General features: G+C 34.7%; 1 protein-coding gene across 1 annotated transcript; it reads right to left on the bottom strand.

Annotated features, from left to right (window-relative positions):
• Positions 3,037 to 7,390, bottom strand: LOC109349574 (ataxin-3 homolog). Its single transcript, XM_019590430.1, has 2 exons — positions 7,023 to 7,390; positions 3,037 to 4,124 (listed from the first exon to the last, which is right to left on the bottom strand). Exons 1-2 carry the CDS (start codon positions 7,263 to 7,265, stop codon positions 3,315 to 3,317), a joined length of 1,053 nt encoding a protein of 350 aa, XP_019445975.1. The 5' UTR covers positions 7,266 to 7,390; the 3' UTR covers positions 3,037 to 3,314.

Here is an 18,408-nt window from a genome sequence, read left to right on the forward strand (position 1 = left end):
CACTTAACTTTATTATTCTTTTGTTCTTTATTTATTTATTTGTTTCTAACAACTAACTATTCATCAATTTTGTACATTAGAAAACCATTAAACCGGTGTTAGAATTTATATTGGCGTTGGAATTTATTTCAACAAAGCCGAGATGGCGAACAAAGAATAAAACTGAGTTCACTTACTTAACCAAATAAAGGAAACACCAACGAAGAGAAATTTTACCTTTCAACAAATTGGCGCCGATGCTGGGGACAATTTGTTGAGGGGGAAAACCTCTAAAGAAATCTTTCAACAATGACTTCCAACTTTATTGATATGATGTAATTTCCCAATAAACGTCATGTCCGAACATTTTCGGATAATTTCGCCCAGAAATATACAATCTCCCGATTTAGGACATTTGCCCGAAATGTCGAAACTTGAATTTCAAGGTGAAAAATATCTAGAAATAATATTCTGTCTAGAAACTTGGTGTCTATTTTCACTAGAAATAATATTTTGAAGCCAACGGCGAAACCGAAATTCGATTATGAGTTACGGAACTCAAATACTGGACGAAAACTCGATAAAACGACCCGAAGTCGTCTCAGAAACCTTTACTCTCCAAAAATCTTTAAAAAATAGGGAAAGCAAGAAAATCATAATACAAGACTAAAACCTAACTGAGGTTTAGTATAAGACATTACTGATTAATTTCTATAATTAATCTATTAATACTAATTACTTAATTAAAAGTGTTCTGAAAAACACTGTGTTACACATTGACTTCAATTTTTAGTGAAGAAAATCTCCCAAATATGAAGGGAGGGCTGGATGTAGTTTTGCAGTGGACCACAAAATAAACCAGTATAAAAACCTTGTTGCAAGTTGTTTCTTACCCTTATCTCTTTACTGTTTTAAAGTGTTTTTAATTGCCTATTGTAGCTGATATTTTAGATATAGTAACTCTACCATATAAACATCATTTATGTTCAAATATATCTGCTATATCATTTCTGTATAATCTGTAAGCGGATGTGTAACTGAGCCATTCAGCAACTATTAATTTTGTGCGACTTAATTGATTAAGGCAATCTTTAATCAATTAACTGGGTGATTTTCCAAAATAGGGGTTTGGTGCGAATAGTAGTAAGTGGCAACCGCGACAACTATTCAACCCCCTCCCATTCTAGGTATATTCTGTCACTGATACCTAACATCTATTGAGCCTAGAATGAAGAAAAGCGAGAAAAGTGAAGGAACAGGACACAGTCGGGCCATGCATGGGCCCATGGTCGTATGTTAATTGGCGAATTTCATCCCCGACTTAGACAATTACATGAGTAGGTCATGCCTTGGACATATGGCCGTGTACCCTAGACCCTTGGCCATGTTCTGGACGACTAGTATAAGAAATCCAATGGAGGCCATGATCCACGGCTGGGCCGTGTGTTGGCCCATGGTCGTGGATTGACCAAATCTGTTCCCAAATTTCATATTCTAAGATATAATTTCTTTGGCTTAGCCTGATCCCTTGTAGTTATAAATGAGGGTTCTACCTCAGAGATTGAGAAACTTTTTGACTCTGCTTAGGATTGACATTGCTATTTTCTCTATGTTCTCATTAGAATTGTGTAATCTTATCTCCATTATGAGCAAGTAATTCTATTTGCTTCTAGGATAGGGGCTATGCCTTTTACATTCAATAAATAATTGTTTCTACTTCTATTTCATTGAGTGTTGTGATTTGAATCATTAAATTAAGGTCTTATTGGTGTGAGTTGTTTGTCCAACAAGTTGCACCTATTAGATATATTGGGTAAGGACTGGGAGATGAACTCAACTATCTGATCATTCAGTTATTCAAACTACAGTTCTAAGTCATGAGAGTAGTCTTAGGACTCTCGGGGGTTTTCTGGGAATGCCCTTGGGTTGCTACGAAGGAAATAGGTAGAAAGATCCAAGTATAAGATTAAATTGATAACCGTACCACGAAGTAGGTGGGACTGCAATGGAGTGTATGTTTTGAAGCTCGAGTGAGGAAGACACGTATCAAAGAACAATTCACCATCATGATTTAAATTTAATGAAAAGAAGCAAAAACAAGGATTTGTGACTCTAAAGACGGTAACATTATCCCAGAATCTATTCCTAATCTAAATCTCAATTCTTTTACTATTTTCATAATTTTTATTGTCAAACATTCTACTATTATCAATGCTTTAATCCCTTTTATAATCAAGTATAATTAATTGATAGAATTAATGGAATTTTACAATTCTCCAGGGATCAATATCTTTTATTACTTGACAATAAAATCATACACTTCCTAATTTAAATCTCCAGTTGTTGAGCCTATGCACGGTCTCAACACCTATCTTAAGCATTTCATTCGCCTTTTTTTTCTTTTCAAAACCTAACTCTCAAACAAACCCTTGTAGATTAACTACAAATGAGGTACTTATGTCAAGAATGAAATTTAAACTCACAACCGTATGAATATAAGTCAATTCCTTATTATCCCAATAGAAAGTTGATATGAGTGGAAAACAAAATAACAATTAATGACTTGTATCTTCAAGAACCACAAACTTCGTTGTGGTTTCTTGCTTTTATTTATTTATTATTAATTATCAATTGTACACAATACAATTGCTGACGACATAACAATCGAAAATATATATATTTAATTACTATTTGTAAGCGATATACCAGTAGCTCAATGATGTATCATATGAATCAAGAATTTAATAAGAACGTTTTAGTGCGCGCTCATCCAGTGAAATAGGCTGTTTACACAGTTTGAATATAATTGCTGTGAAATGATAATGTTTAAGTTACGGCTTAGGGGGTTTCTAGTTATTTGGGTATGGTTGATAATGACCTTCTCCTTGCTTATCAGATTGAAGAGATTGGGCAGTACACATGCTTGGAAAAGAGTACTTCTATAAAAAAAATTATTCATAATTAGCAGATTCTCGGTTTTTTATTATAAGCCAAACTGATTATTTTTCCTTTTCTTTCTTACATGCGTATTGTCGTACGAAATCAATTAGGCATGTGTTCCCATGATCCACGTAAAGCAACTTCGACATAATTGTAGCATAAAACATTATCGAAACCTTGTAGCCATTGCAGAACTGTTTTATGAAAACTTGGTCACTAACTGCCACAATCAGATGGAATGCTGAAGTGTTTTCCTTATAGTTTATGCCTCATACAACTGAATTCAGAATGCGTATACTGCACAACATCATGACACAAAGCCACTGATGTATGTTTCAACCAACTAAATTTCCCTGAATTGCAAAATCAATTTGGAGCAAGAGCACACACTTTTCTTATAGAGTTTTTTCTTCATTATTCTGGTTTCCATCTTGAGGACTACAACCTACTACAGATGCCACTTCTTGGCTGCTTTGGTCATTCCAAAGGGATCCAGCTTCGGTAGCTGACACATGTTTGTTGCTCTGATCATTGAGAGGTAGACTAGCATCCCCTTGTTTGTTGCTCTGGTCATTGAGAGGTAAACTAGCATCCCCTTGTTTGTTGTGTTGATCATTTAGAGGGGTAACTTCAGAGATGACTACGTGTTTAGTACTTCGATCATCAATTTGAGGAGTACTGGCTTCAACATTTGCCACGGCCGAGGACGAATCCATCAGACTGGCTGCTATTGCAGCCTTCAGATCCTCATCTTCAATGTCTGCTTCCCCATATGAACTAAACTGGTTGTAAAGCTGCTGTCCCTGATTAATTCTCTGGAGTGGAGCCTGTACTGAGTTGCAAGATTTAGTTATCCTCTCAGCATCTTCAGGTGACAACCACTGCCCAAAACCATTAGAAGCTTCAGCTGTGAATATGGGGAACTCTTTTGGAAAATTTCCTCTCACCAGGAATATGCTCCATCCAAAGCCTTTCAAGGAGTCAAGATAGGCTGAGAGGTAAAACTTGGAAAGGTGGTGTGGGGCTGCGTAGAGACTATCAAAATTATACCACTCCCCGTTGACTTTACGGATACAAAACCAATGGTCTTGCAAATGACAAATAAACGCATTTTCAAGTTCAGGATCAATCTGGGCAGGCTCAGCAACTGGAGAGTTAAGAGGGATAACTTGTAGATCCCACACTTCTAAAGCCTTTTGTAAAACCTACAGGAAAGGGCCTTGCACTATTAAATAAATCACAAAATTGGAAAGGACACAATGCAAGTCCTAGTTTGAAGTACAAAATAAAGGTTTCACTAAAACAAAAACCTAATACTTTTGATGATAATATTTTTCCCAAAATCAAATCACGCCCAAAGGTTTGACAACATGAAAAATATACAGTTTTAACTGCAAACGATCGATGATGGATGGCATTGGCAATATACAAAACAGTTCAGTCGTTCTTTTAGTAAGAAGAGCAAATATTGAGACATCCAGAGACTGACAAATGAATATATATGAACAGGGTAAATTCAAATAAAATGAAACTGAATGTTCAAAAGTTTTATTTAAAAAAATTACCTAAATTATTTATTAGGTAAACTGACCAAATGAATACAAATTTAGATATTGGACATTTACAAGAATTGGCATGCTTAAATCAATAAACAATGAACTGAAATACTGAATCATTATTTCAAATTTGCTTAAACTCCTTCTCCACTTATACTTTTGATGATGTTTAATACCGAAGACATCATTGTCATTCTCAATACAAAGTGCATGCACATTACAGCATCAATATATCGATAATATATTTACTAAATCATACCTAGTTTATTGCATGAACTACAGAGTGATGTACTAAACCCAATGGCATAAAAATTAAAACAAACTTTTTATATGAAAGGAAATCCAGTCCCAAAGAAAATCAAGGCCACAGCCAGACAATCTGAAACGTACAAACAACAGGCTCCAAATGGGTTTGTAATTCAAACATGCACAAAACTTCAGTGAACCCTATTTATTGTCAAATTTGGCCCAGAAAGAAGCACTGTATATGTTGGTACGAGATTAATCACCACACAGATTATTGAATATTGACCATGAATCACATTGCACGTGGGAAAATAAATTGCGACACATCTAGGACCTAAATTTCAATTCCGGTGAACTAGTGATGCCCTGGTGAAACAATTTGCAAGTACTAATTATTTAAGCAGGAAAATTTGTTTAATTAAAGAATTCAAACATATTTGTTATTCATGCATGTTAGTTGTTAATGAAAAGAACTTTAATGGATAATCAGCTAATTTGGAAGTGCAAGGTCACTCTATTTCCATTTCATACAAGCTGTCTGGAAACCCAGCTCAAGATATGCTACATTTTAAAGAAAATTCATTTCTTCATCACTAAACGAATCCAAAAAATGTTTGAAATGATCATTTGAACAAAATCCAGAGAAATGTTTTTTGTCCCCAAAAATATATTGTAGACACGTGAGATTGATTTTCAATTTGCCCCCTACAATCTGTTTTTTTAATGTCCCACAATTCATTGTGTAAACATATGGGTTATGAACAGTGGCAGAGAGATGGGAACATATTCAAAACCAAAGTGAACATAAATGTAGGCATAAAGACTATACTTAAAATTTTACAATATATTTATAACCTTAAAAATAACTTAATAAGAAATTTTCTATTAAATTAAAACCCAAGTTACAAAAGGAAGAACAAATTGACGGCAATAAGAATGCAGCACACTCATAGAACCAAATTAAAAGGTATCAACAGTCTGCTTTAACTTCTATAAAACAACCTTACTAGTTACTTAATTCTCCAACAAAAGAAAGGCAGCAGTAATATTTTTAACCTTGAAAACAACTCAATAAGAATTTCTCTATTTAATTAAAACCCAAATTACAAAAGCAACAACAAATTCATGGCGAGAAGAATACAGCAAACTGATAGCATCAATGTTAAAAAGTATCAAGACTCTGCTTTAACTTCTACAATACAACCTTACTAGATATTTAAATCTCTAACAAAATAAAGGCAGCAGTACATAACTACATATAACATGAAAATATGTCATACGCAAAGTCGCAAACATGAAGGACCTAATCAGCACAGCATAAGCACATTCTTAAGGTATAATATAATTTATTGCTGAACCCAACCCTTCTGCAATCTCGATAAGTGTTTCCATCTTTAAGAAAAACAATTAGCTTTGCTTATAATCCTAAAAGCTTATTTGAAAAACATTTGCTTGATTATTTCAAAACCATGCTCATTTGCACATTTCACCAATTACCAATCATATTAATTTTAACATACAACTTCATAACTTTTACTTTGATAATGAGTAACTAATAGACAGTGTTTTAAATTGCAATTCATAGTCTTAGTTGCAATGCAATATTGTAGTTCCAGGTGTAACCGCCACAACATCGCGATCACAATTGCAGCTGTATTTTCACGAATTTTTTTGCAATTGTCGTAAACGCAATGTAACCACAACTTCAATAAAAACACTGCTAATAAACGTAATTTATTACACAAACAAAGCATGTTATCTTAAATTTGCTTTTTCAAAGAGATATCTGGACATAAAATTAATTATCCTATAATTTATTAATTAAATGATATATATTCAAAGCTAATTTTCAAACACAAAACTACCAAACATATACTGTTAGTCTAAACATACAACTCCGTACTTTTTTTGTAATTTAGTACATAATAGTCATAATTTTACATAATCCAAGTAAAACTCATTGTTTTAAAATCGTTTTTTCAGACAGTATCTATTTTTCATATAGATAGCTGGCCCAAAGGTTAAATTTGTGTTACAAAGTCCTCCTCACCCAAAGTATAACTTTGTTGCAAGGATGTTGTTGCATCTATTTTTCATACATAATCTAATCTAACCAAGCACACTCGAAATGACGAAAATTGCAATTTTGCATACAATGCAAGGCTAAGATAGGTTGACCAAAACAGATTCCCATTCACTTCATTCAAAAAAAAAAACGGGAAAAGCATCCGTTTTTAACTTAAAAATCAATTTACATATGAAAAATATAAAAAATGAATAAAAGGGGTAGAAAAAAGGAACCTGGATGCTAAAATCACCGTCAAGGGAAACATTATGTGACTCCTCAGAAAGAAAATCGCCAGACGAGAGAGCGGGCATCATGACCTGACGCTCCTTGCAATCGAGATCAGAGGCCAGTGCGGCCAAATCGAATTCAGAAAAGAAGGGACCTTGGAGAACCGTGTTCACGCAATGCATTGCGCAAAGTTTCGATTCTTGTACCTCGTGGTATAATATCCCTCCGTTGCTCGCTCCTTCCATCATTGTTACTACTAATATTGATCCAATTGAAGAAACGAAAATGGCATCAATGAGAACGAAGTATTAGAGCAAAACCGTAGAGTCGGTGCTGCTGAGGGTGTAAAGGAAGGAAAGCGAGAAGAGGGGGAGAAACAGTATCTCTTCTTGTTTTGGTTTTATTTCAAGGATTTAATATGTACAAAGTAATAATATTTTTTTATTTTTAGCAAATTATTTATAAATTCTTATGTTAATTATTAATAGTTTTTAAAAAAATAATTCAAATTAATGATAGATAATGTATTGACAATATAAAAAAATGTAAAATGACGATGCATAGATTTTAAACTCTTCCTTTTATGTTTCATTTATATTTCTAATGAGAACTTTCCACTTATAATAATCACATGACTTTTTTTGCTTTATGCAAAATTAGATGAACCAATGGCCAAACTTTTACTTATATTAGGCTCAATTATGTTGATTATTCATTTTTCTTTGATTGATGACTTGAATTCTCAATTGAACTTTTGAGATTTCACATTATAAGTGCATCTTTTTAAAAGGAGTATTATAGTTCATTGATCTAACAATTTTTAAGATATGCCTTGAAGGCAGCATGTCTTGAATACAAGCGGGTCTTAAATACATGCAGGTCTTGAATGTAGACAAGTCTTGAATACAAGCAGGTCTTAAATACAAACGGGTCTTAGATACAAGCTGGTCTTGAATGTAGATAAATCTTGAATATAAGTCGGTCTTGAACACATGAATTTTGAACACATACATGCCATTTTTAGGTGATTTTGAGAATGAGCTTTAGATATTATCTTAAGAATATAAGATCAGTGTGAAAACAATATTTCACTAGTTCGAGTATATTGTAGTACTCATCTTATTTTCTATACACTTAAGATAAATATATTAGAAAGTTCAAATGATTCAATATAATCTTACTTAATATATATTGAATCGTCAAAACTTAAGAGGATTTAACACTTAGATTGTGTTTAAGACACTAGAGGTCTTAACCTACTACACTAGATGGGCATGAGTTATGTTCCTGACTCACAAGGATGAGTATCTTCTATGCATTTTAAAAAGGTGTACATTATGGAAAATGTTTGTGTATCACTTCAATCTGGAGTGACTATGGTCTAGTACTTGAAAATGAGTTATTCGTGATGTTATTTAAGGACATTGAAATAACCCATAACTTCTCAATCTCGATAACACTATAACAAAATGGTATAGTTGAGAGGAGGAATAAATCTCTTCAAGAGATGGCTAGAACATTGCCTAATTATAATTATGTTTGGAGGTACTTCTGGGCTGAAGTTGTTCACATTACCTGCTACATTTCGAACAAAATATAAATTTGACCTATTCTAAAGAAAACTCCTTATGAATTATGGAATGGTCACAAATGTTGGTACACAAGGAATCTACACTTCACCTAGAGGGGGTGAATAGGTGGTTCGATAAAAGATTATCGTTGTTTGATTAATCAAAAATTCTACAAATTTCCTTATTGTATAATCGATTAACTCGTTCCTTAATCAACTAACTACTTCTGCATATAATCGATTAACCAAGAACTTAATCGATTAATCATTTCTCGTTCTTTGAAAAAAAAATCTTTAATCACCAAGATTCAACAAAACTTGTCATTGAACTTTGTCTACAACTTTGTCATCAATCTTTGTCTACAACTTTGTCCTTAATCTTTGTCTTCATCAAAATCCATGTGATGTTTTCTTGCATATACAATTTGCTCATTGATGCATGTTTGCATTTTCAATCTCCCCATTTTGATGATGACAAACTATTGTTGGATCTGACAATCTATTGTTAGATCTGCTTGATGACAATCAACTTTGTCTGCAATTTGCCTCTTGTTGTAAGTTGATGTGTGTTGCTCTCCTCACTTTAACCATAGGGTAATTTATTTTCTGGGGGGGGTGAATTAGTTATTTAAAAAGTATGACAAATGTTTCTGCAAAATTCAAGAGTTAATAGCAATGGAAAAGTTATGCAGAAAATATCAAATAAATTTAAGGAGTTAAGGAAGAAGAGAGTACTTGGAGATTTTTTACTGGTTCACCTTCTTGTCCAACGAAGGCTACGTCTAATACTCTTGCAACACAAGAGATTTCTTCACTAGATATTAAGAGTAGCAATTACAAATTCTCACCTAGAGATTTCCTTGTACCTTACTCACTCTCTAGGTGATGTGACCCTACCTACGGCATACAATGAAGAGGATCTAATTGGGCTTGGAGGGCCCATGACTCGGTCCAAGAGCAAAAAGGCCCATCAATCTCTCAATCAACTCATCAAAGGAATACTTGAAGATGCAAGGCCCAACATGGAGATCAAGCCCATCAATTGCTCTATATTCATAGAAATTCCCCAAGTTGGCCACGGCCAAGGAGGGCTTGATTAAGGCATGCTTTAGGCCCAACACGGAGATCAAGCCCATCAATTGCTCCATATTCATAGAAATTCCCCAAGTTGGCCACGGCCAAGGAGGGCTTGATTAAGGCATGCTTTAGGCCCAACACGGAGATCAAGCCCATCAATTGCTCCATATTCATAGAAATTCCCCAAGTTGGCCACGGCCAAGGAGGGCTTGATTAAGGCATGCTTTAGCTGATTTAATAAAGTGAGGGATTAACACCCTCACTAGTATTTAAGAACTTGATAGTTACCTATTTTACTTTGGAACTTTTATTACTTTGTATCTAAAATAAATATGGCCGAAATTACCTTATTAAATGGCCATTAGGAACTTGTAATCCAGGTTTGAATTCCTTTCCTTATGGGAGGACTTGAAGATGGCATGCAACCAGCAAGGAATTAAAGGAAATCTTTCCTTATGAAGAGCATGAAGGGGGGCGTGTAATTCCAAGGGAAATCAGCCTCAAAGAAGGAGTGTAATTGAGCAACATGATTATGGAAACAATTCAAAAGGTTTCCAAAGAAGGAGTGCACGTGTGGCTTCAAAGAAGGAAACAAATTCAATGTCAAATCAATCCACACATTAAAAAGGAGGAGGCGGATGAGAAGGGATTAAAAGTTTCCATACTTGTTCCAAAACTCAAATCAAATCAGATTAAGAACAAGTATGCTAATTAGGAAAGAATTTTCAAAATTCAAACTCTTCCAAATGCAAACTCCTCCTTTAAAGAAGACTACACGTGAGACATTGAAGATGAATCAAGGAGGGTGAACCTTGTGCTAAAAAAGGCTGGATACATCATCACACAAGCTGCCATATATGGAAAGAGCAATCTGAGTGCATCAAGGGTTTTAATACCATTTCACACGTTTTCTTTGTTTGAATCAAGGCTTGAATGCCAAATTAATATGCTTTCAATTAGAATCAATAGGGCAACCGAATTCCCTATATGTAATGGCAAGCAAAATGAAATGAGACAATTCAGATTTTTGTTGGAAATATTCCATAGCTAGTGAGTGCATTCCTCCTAGTGTTCTTGGTTCAACCAAGCTTGTTTTCTTATCAAGATACTCATCTTGTGGCGAAAATTCCTTAAGGCTTATCAAGAATCACTTCTTGTGGCGCCTCCATCCCTCTTGTCTTCTCCATCTTCTTGTTCCCAAACTCATGGCCAAACACTCACCAAAACCACCCAAAATCCCCTCATTTCCCACGACCAAACACCCATAAAGCACTCTCACATTCCCCAAACATATCCCAAACACATTCCACAACATCACAAGTACACCAATCATCAACCAAACAACCACCAAATCCATCAAACACAAACAAAACCCCACGACCCAAAACACAACCAAACAACATTCAAAACATCCAAAACAAATACAATTCCAAAGGTCCCAACAAGTAATTACCTTCAAGAATGATCCAAAATAAAAATGTAATCCCCCTATAGGATTACATCACTAAGTGACTCTATCCCCTTTCTTATCACACCCTTGTGAAAGAAAGTAATTCAATAAAGTGAATGAAGAAAAATTTAACTATGGCAAGGATTGCCTTGATAAGATTTGAAACTATGAACTCCTGCAATCCAATAACTCTTTATACACTTTAGTACTAATGCTCAGAAGCTTTGAATAACTTTGAAACAACAGTTAAGGCAACTTCATAAAATATATTCTGAAAGTTAAGAACAAGTTGCAAGAAATGCAGAGCAAGTATGTCAGAAAAAATTAGATTGTGTATATGAGTTGTGTGTTGTGAATTCTGAGTTTCAATGCCAATAATTAGGCTTTGCAATCAACCATAACACCTCTATGAAAAGGTAGGATTCGATTGGAATGAAACCATTACATTTAGCGTGAAAGCTGTGTAGTTTGAATATGAGAACTGGTGCAACAACTCTCAGTAATCGATTACCTAATCGATGTAATCGATTATCCAAACATTATGTCCAACTGAGTAATTGATTTTCACAGGCTCTAATTGATTACTCACATGTTTTAATCGATTACCCAAATATTTTGTCCAACAGAGTAATTGTAACTCGTTTCTCACTCATGTAACATGTTACTTTGTTCTTGTTAGGGGTGGTAATACAGGCCAGACCGGCCCGTCCCGCCTTTGGCCCACAAGAATATGGGCTGGCCTGACCTGGCCCGACCTGGCCCTTAATGCTAAAAGGCCTCAACATGCCAGGCCGACCCATATTTGGCAGAACTGGCAGGCTAGCGGGCTGGCTCATTTTATCTTCAAAATACACTTGAAAGCTTTTAGACAAAAATAAATAACCATCACGCCTCATAATAGTCTTTTAAAACAAAAAATCACAAACAAAAGTCCACAATCTTACAATAACATATCATCCTAGTTTAAAAATAGTAATTTTAAACAACAAACCAACATAGTCTTGTAATTCTTGTGGATTTTTTGCTTTGTATTTTAGATTGAGTTTTCAATTGTTGAATCCGAGTATTAAGTACTCAAGTCAAGTCAATACATTCTGTTTTAAGAAGGAAGTTGATCTCTTTGTGAATTGTTTCACTACAAGAGAGATCCTGATCATCTTCTCAGAGGCTAAGAGATCTTAGTTCAAGCGATACCGAGGCTGGGGCTGGTCGCCAAAGGATAGAAGATCCTAGTAGGCGATTTAGTTAGGTCAAACCTAGGTTGTCAAGCTCAATAGGAGCTAAGTAAGGTCAGCTTAGTTTTTCTGGTTTTTGGAATTGGAAGTGTGTTTATAAACTTACAATTACATTAGTGGAAGAAATTAGAAGGGGAGGCCTGGATGTAGTTTGCAGTGGACCGCAAATGAACTAGGATAAAATTCCTTGTGCACCTCTTTCTAATCACTAGTCTCTTTACTTTCCGTCTTTACTTTTGTTGATTAATTGTGTTAATAATGAGTTGCATGCTATAATCTGTTTACTGTCTTTGTATAATCTCATTAATCAATTAACTGTGTAAAGAATCGGTAATTGGTAACTTAATGTGCAAGAAACCAAAGAATCAAGTTGTGTACATGTCTGGATAATCGATTATCCACAAGCATAATCGATTAAGCATATGCACTATTTAATCAATTAAGTCCAAGCATAATCAATTAACTATAGCCTGTTTTTTGTTTTGCGCAAATATAGGAAAAGCAGAACAAGTAATCCGCGACACCTATTCAACCCCCCTTCTAGGTGTATTCTTACTTGTTGATACCCAACACTTTCTTCCTTGAGCTACAAATCAAACAAATGGACAATGGGATATTTGTTCCTCAAATACAGTATCCTGGAGTGCTTCTCAAAACATATGATATGGAAAAAGCAAAGGAAGCTTCCACTCTAATGGCTACTTTATGCTCTCTTGAAAAGGATGAGAAAGAAAAATCTATTGAGGTGTTTACATGATTGGTTCTTTACTTTATTTAAGCATTCACGCACCAAGCATATAGAAATCTAAAAATCTCGTTCTGCATTTGATAAGTGCAAAGAATACCTAATTTTCATACACTTTTCAAGGCACTTATCTTATGCAAATCATGCAAAACCAACTTAATTCAACAATTTTAAGATAAATTGTCATTGTTTGATTATATATTTTGTCCACCTCTTTTCCAAATCTTTGTGTGAATTTTTCTAGGAAATATCAAAGAGAAGAAAAATAGTCAAGCAAGGAGGTGTCCACATAAGCCACTTTGGATGCACACATGGAAAGTTAAGTGCTTGGCCACAAGCATGGACCAAAATCATGAAGCTGCTCAATAAGCAGCCTAACATGGACAAACAAGACCGCCCAACTGACCTAGCACCAACTTGGCTCAACCAAGCACACGATTTACACGGTCAGACTCATGCCTGATACAAGCCAACCTGCTGAAGCAGGTAGCTCAGCTTGCACCTAGGACTACCTAGCGTGGAACCACACACCTGGCCAGAGTAGGACAAGCTGCTCAAGAAGGCAGCTCAGCGGTGCCAACTAAGGAACCAGGCGTGTTGGACCCAACAAGTGGACAACTTGACATTGCCACCAAGAAAAAATTACATCATGCATGACCTCACTTGACAAGGCCCCTGAGCACTTTTTAGAATAGCCCACATTAGCATGGTCAAGTTGCTCACAACTAGCTTTGGTGAGTCAACACCAAGCAGCTTACTAAGCTGCTTGGCCAACAACCATACCCATGCTAAAGGGTTTGGTGCACCCAACTTGGACAAAAATAGGGCTAGACGGTTACCTAGTTGCCTATAAATAAAGGCCCTCTTCCACCCTTTCAAAAGAGACATACCAAGACATACCATAGATACCACACATCTCTCTAGAGTTCTTGTACGTTGGGGCCACGGTTCCAAGCTAGTTTTAGGTAAATTCTTGTAGTTTTCTCTTATAGTTCAAGAGGAGAAAGGAGTTGGAAAATGTGATACAAAACTTAATTTTGTAATATCATTTGGGTCCAAAAGCATCTCATCCTTGTATAGATGGCTCATGCTCCTACACATTGATTTGGATTATGGTGTAATGTTATTTATTTTCTTCATTTGTATCATCTTTTGATTCCAGTACATTCAACTTATTACTTTTGGTGAAGTGTTGATTCTTTAAGAAGTTCTTAATGTGGTTTTAGCCTGATCACCTAAAACATGATTTAAAGATCCAAAAATGCTTCTTCTTAAAGTGTTGACAAGTGAAATAAAAAGTATAAACTACACCTTAGTTCACTTGCCATATCAAGCAACTATTTTAAGCAAATTATGTTTCAGGCTAAATAAAGTTAACGGAACCTAAAGTAGGGTGGCACAACCTGCTCCAACGAGTGGTAGTTAATTATTATTTAGTGTATTACATAAGGTTTGAAATTCATTTTATCATAGTAGGAGACTAGATTGAGGATTTAGAAATGATGTATGGAATTAACCGAAAGTATAACACATAACTTGTTAATGTTTTTCAAAATCATTTGAGTCTAGAAATAATTCCATATTTCAAAACAATTTTCTCCTCAACAATTTGTGAATGTTAGATTAAGTTTCCTTGTTAACTTTATGCAACATAACACAAAAACCATCAAAAAGTTGTTAATCATTATTTTTGCTATAATATGCCTATATGATTTTCTTCTATTAATGCAATTCCATTTGGTTCGACATAACGCTATACTATACTACAATTGAATCTTGAAAAGAGATGCAAATGTATCATAGTAAAGTGTTGACTTATAAAATTTATTTGTTGATTAAAGATTCCTAAAAATATAAGTTCAAACCAATTCATGGTTTGTAAATTTGTACATAGGAATAATGTGCAAAAAGTGCAATCCAATAAATGGATTGTTAGTGACTATAAAAGAGTGATAAATACTAAATCTAACCACTAACATTTATTTTCTATCATTTAATTTCCGCAACTAACATTTATTTTCTGTCATTTAATTTCCGCAACTAACATTTACTTTCTGTCATTTACATTTCTGCAACTAACATTTATTTATTGCTTTATTGTTTTATTCTTTATACCAATCCTTCGAAAGTAGTGGTACGGTTAACTAGTAACTTTATTCTTTTGATCATTTTATTCTTTGATACCAACCTTTCGTAAGAAATGGTATAATTAACTTAATAAAATGAGATTGACCTTTATGGTATGGTTAAAGGAACCCGTAAAGGGAGTAAATAAATAATGTCACGAATTATATAAGTTGTTTATCACTCATCACTCTAATTATATAAAATAACTTGCAACCAGTAATAAACCCTTCAACAAAGTAACATGTTTTGTTGCTGATGGGAGGATTCCTAGTACGAATCTCGCTTTTCAACAAATTGGCGCTATTGTCGGGGAATTATTTTTTAATAGAATTTTTTTATATAGTATATTATATCATTAATAATTGTGCATACAATTTTCTTTACGTTTTGTACAAATTTATTTTTTAATTTGTATAAAAATGTAAATTACAAAACTTTGTATAATAATTTCTTTTCTTAATAATATTTTTTTTTGGAAATTAACAGATTTCCTTTTTGGTGTTTTATTTTAGGAGAATGGGCCAGCATATCGACATCTAAATTGAAATAAACAATTTCATAAAGGAGTTTTAACAGAAGCTCAACAAATTGCACCAAAAGTTACAAGAATTGCCAAATCAGTTGGAGAAGGAACAAAACTTTTGGTGTCATGGTTGTGCTAATCAAAAGGAGGTCTATTTCATCAACAACCAATCAACTTCTCACCAATCTCAAAACAAACTGGAGGAAATACTGGAGCAATTCATGTAGACCACCGTCAGGCATGAAAAAATCATAGATGATGCTATTAAAAATATGGAGGATCAGATCAGACACATAGCTGAACATCATTCAGCTATTTCAGAGCATTACGAAAGTATTACAACCAGAAGTGGAAAAACGGTGGGAAGGGTTGTTGAAAAAGAAAAAGAAAGAGAAAGAGAAGAAGAAAAATAAAAAGAAAAAAATGTACATAAAAAATAGATACACTAGAAACTAGCGGGATACAAAAAGAAGAAAAACAATTCTCGCTAGTTTAGATAAAAATACCCCATCTCACAGCTCCCTCAAAAGCTAAAAAGGAAGAGCAATTTGCTAGGTTTATGGAAATCTTAAACACATTACAAATCAATATTCCATTTTCCGAAGCCTTAAACAAATGCTAACATATTCCAAGTTCATGAAAGAACTGCTATCACAGAAGAGGAGTTATCAGGAGAAAGAAGTTATCCAACTTAACGCAACTTGCACCACAATCCTTCAAACCAACATTCCTCATAAGCTTAAAGACGCAGGAATTGGACTATTCCTGTCACAATTGGGGAAGTTTCTATAGGCAAAGCACTTTTTGATCTTGGGGAAAGTGTTAGCCTAATGTCACTATAGACAACAAGAATGTCTCTACAACTAGCTAACAAATCCATCAAATATCTAGAAGGGGTTGTAGAAAATGTGTTGGTAAGAGCTGATAAATTCTTGATTCTTGTGGATTTTGTTGTCATTCACATCTCCGAAGATGTGGAAATCCCACTCATTTTGGGACGGCCATTAATGACGACAAAAAAAATGGGGATAGATATGGAAAATGGAAAACTGATAGTTTGAGTAGAAAATAATGAAATTCAGTTTGACATTTTCAAAGCAATGCATCACCCATGAGATAAGGGGCAATGTTTTGAGATCAACATTCTTGAATAAATCTGCTCAGAACATCCTCAACCTGATGACCATTGGGAGATGCAAGAACTCAATTTAGAGGATAGAGAAAAAGAAAAGCTAATTAGAAGTCTTTCTGGTGATCAAATTTCTCTGATAACAAAGCCTGAAACAAATCAAGGTGGAGATGATAAAAAAGAACCAAAACTGGAATTAAGGTAGTTACCTTCTCATTTAATGTATGCATTCTTAGAAGGGAAGCCCAACAAACCAGTTATCATCAATATTTCACTTTCCACCTTGCAAGAACACAAACTGATACAAGTCTTGGAGAGACACCAACATGCGATTGGTTTTACTCTGAAATATTTAAAAGAATCAGTCCTTCTTATTGCCTGCACAAAATTATGATGGAGGATGATTACAAACCAGTGGCTCAACCACAAAGAAGGCTCAATCCAACAATGAAAGAAGTTGTTAGGATGGAAGTGGTTAAAATGTTAGAAGCTGGAATGATTAACCCAATTTCGGACAGCAAATGGGTAAGTCCTGTTCAAGTGCTGTTCAAAAAAGGAGGAATGATGATAATCGAAAATGACAAAAATAAACTCATTCCAACTAGAGTTGTTGTTGGTTGGAGGGTATGTATTGGTTACCGCAAACACAACCTAGCCACGAGAAAAGACCATTTCCCCTTGCCCTTCGTGGATCATATGCTGGAATGATTATTAGGGCGAGCCTTCTACCGTTTCCTAGAGGGATATTCAGGATACAACCAAATTGCTGTGGAACCACATGATCAAGAAAAGATAACATTCACTTGTCCTTTCGGTGTCTATGCCTACAGAAAGATGCCATTTAGATTGTGTAATCCAGCAACCACTTTTCAAAGATGCATGGTGGCAATATTCACACACTTATTTGAGAATTGCATCAAAATATTTATGGATGACATTTTAGTATCTGGAGATTCTGTTGATTTATCCCTGAAGAATTTGGAGACAGTACTAGAAAGATGTATTGAGACCAACCTAATATTCAATTGGGAAAAATGCCACTATATGGTCACTGAAGGCATTGTTTTGGGGTAGAAGATTTCAAGGAAAGAAATAGAAGTTGATAAGGCAAAGGTTGGGGTCATAGAAAAGCTTCCACCACCACCAAATGTTAAAGGCGTCATAAGCCTTCTAGGACATACTGGATTGTACCGCCACTTAATCAAGGAGTTTTCCAAAACAACTAAGCCTCTTTGCAATCTTGTCCTCAAAGATTCTGCTTTTAATTTTGGTAATTCCTCTTTAGAAGCATTCAAAACTTTGAAAAATTGCTCGGTAATTGCTCCTGTCATAATTGCACCAAACTGGAATCTACCTTTTGAAATGATGTGTAATTGCTACTATATGTTGTGGTTTTGATGAGGACAACTTGTGATTATAAGACCTTGAAGATCATCAACAAATCAACATGCTTAATCCTCAAGATTGGTATTAGACTTAGACTAGTAATTAGTTTAGGTTGAGTCTAAGGCTTAGGTAAACTCAATACATGTCTC

This window comes from Lupinus angustifolius, chromosome LG01 (assembly GCF_001865875.1).
Source record: "Lupinus angustifolius cultivar Tanjil chromosome LG01, LupAngTanjil_v1.0, whole genome shotgun sequence".
Classification (NCBI taxonomy): Eukaryota; Viridiplantae; Streptophyta; class Magnoliopsida; order Fabales; family Fabaceae; genus Lupinus; species Lupinus angustifolius.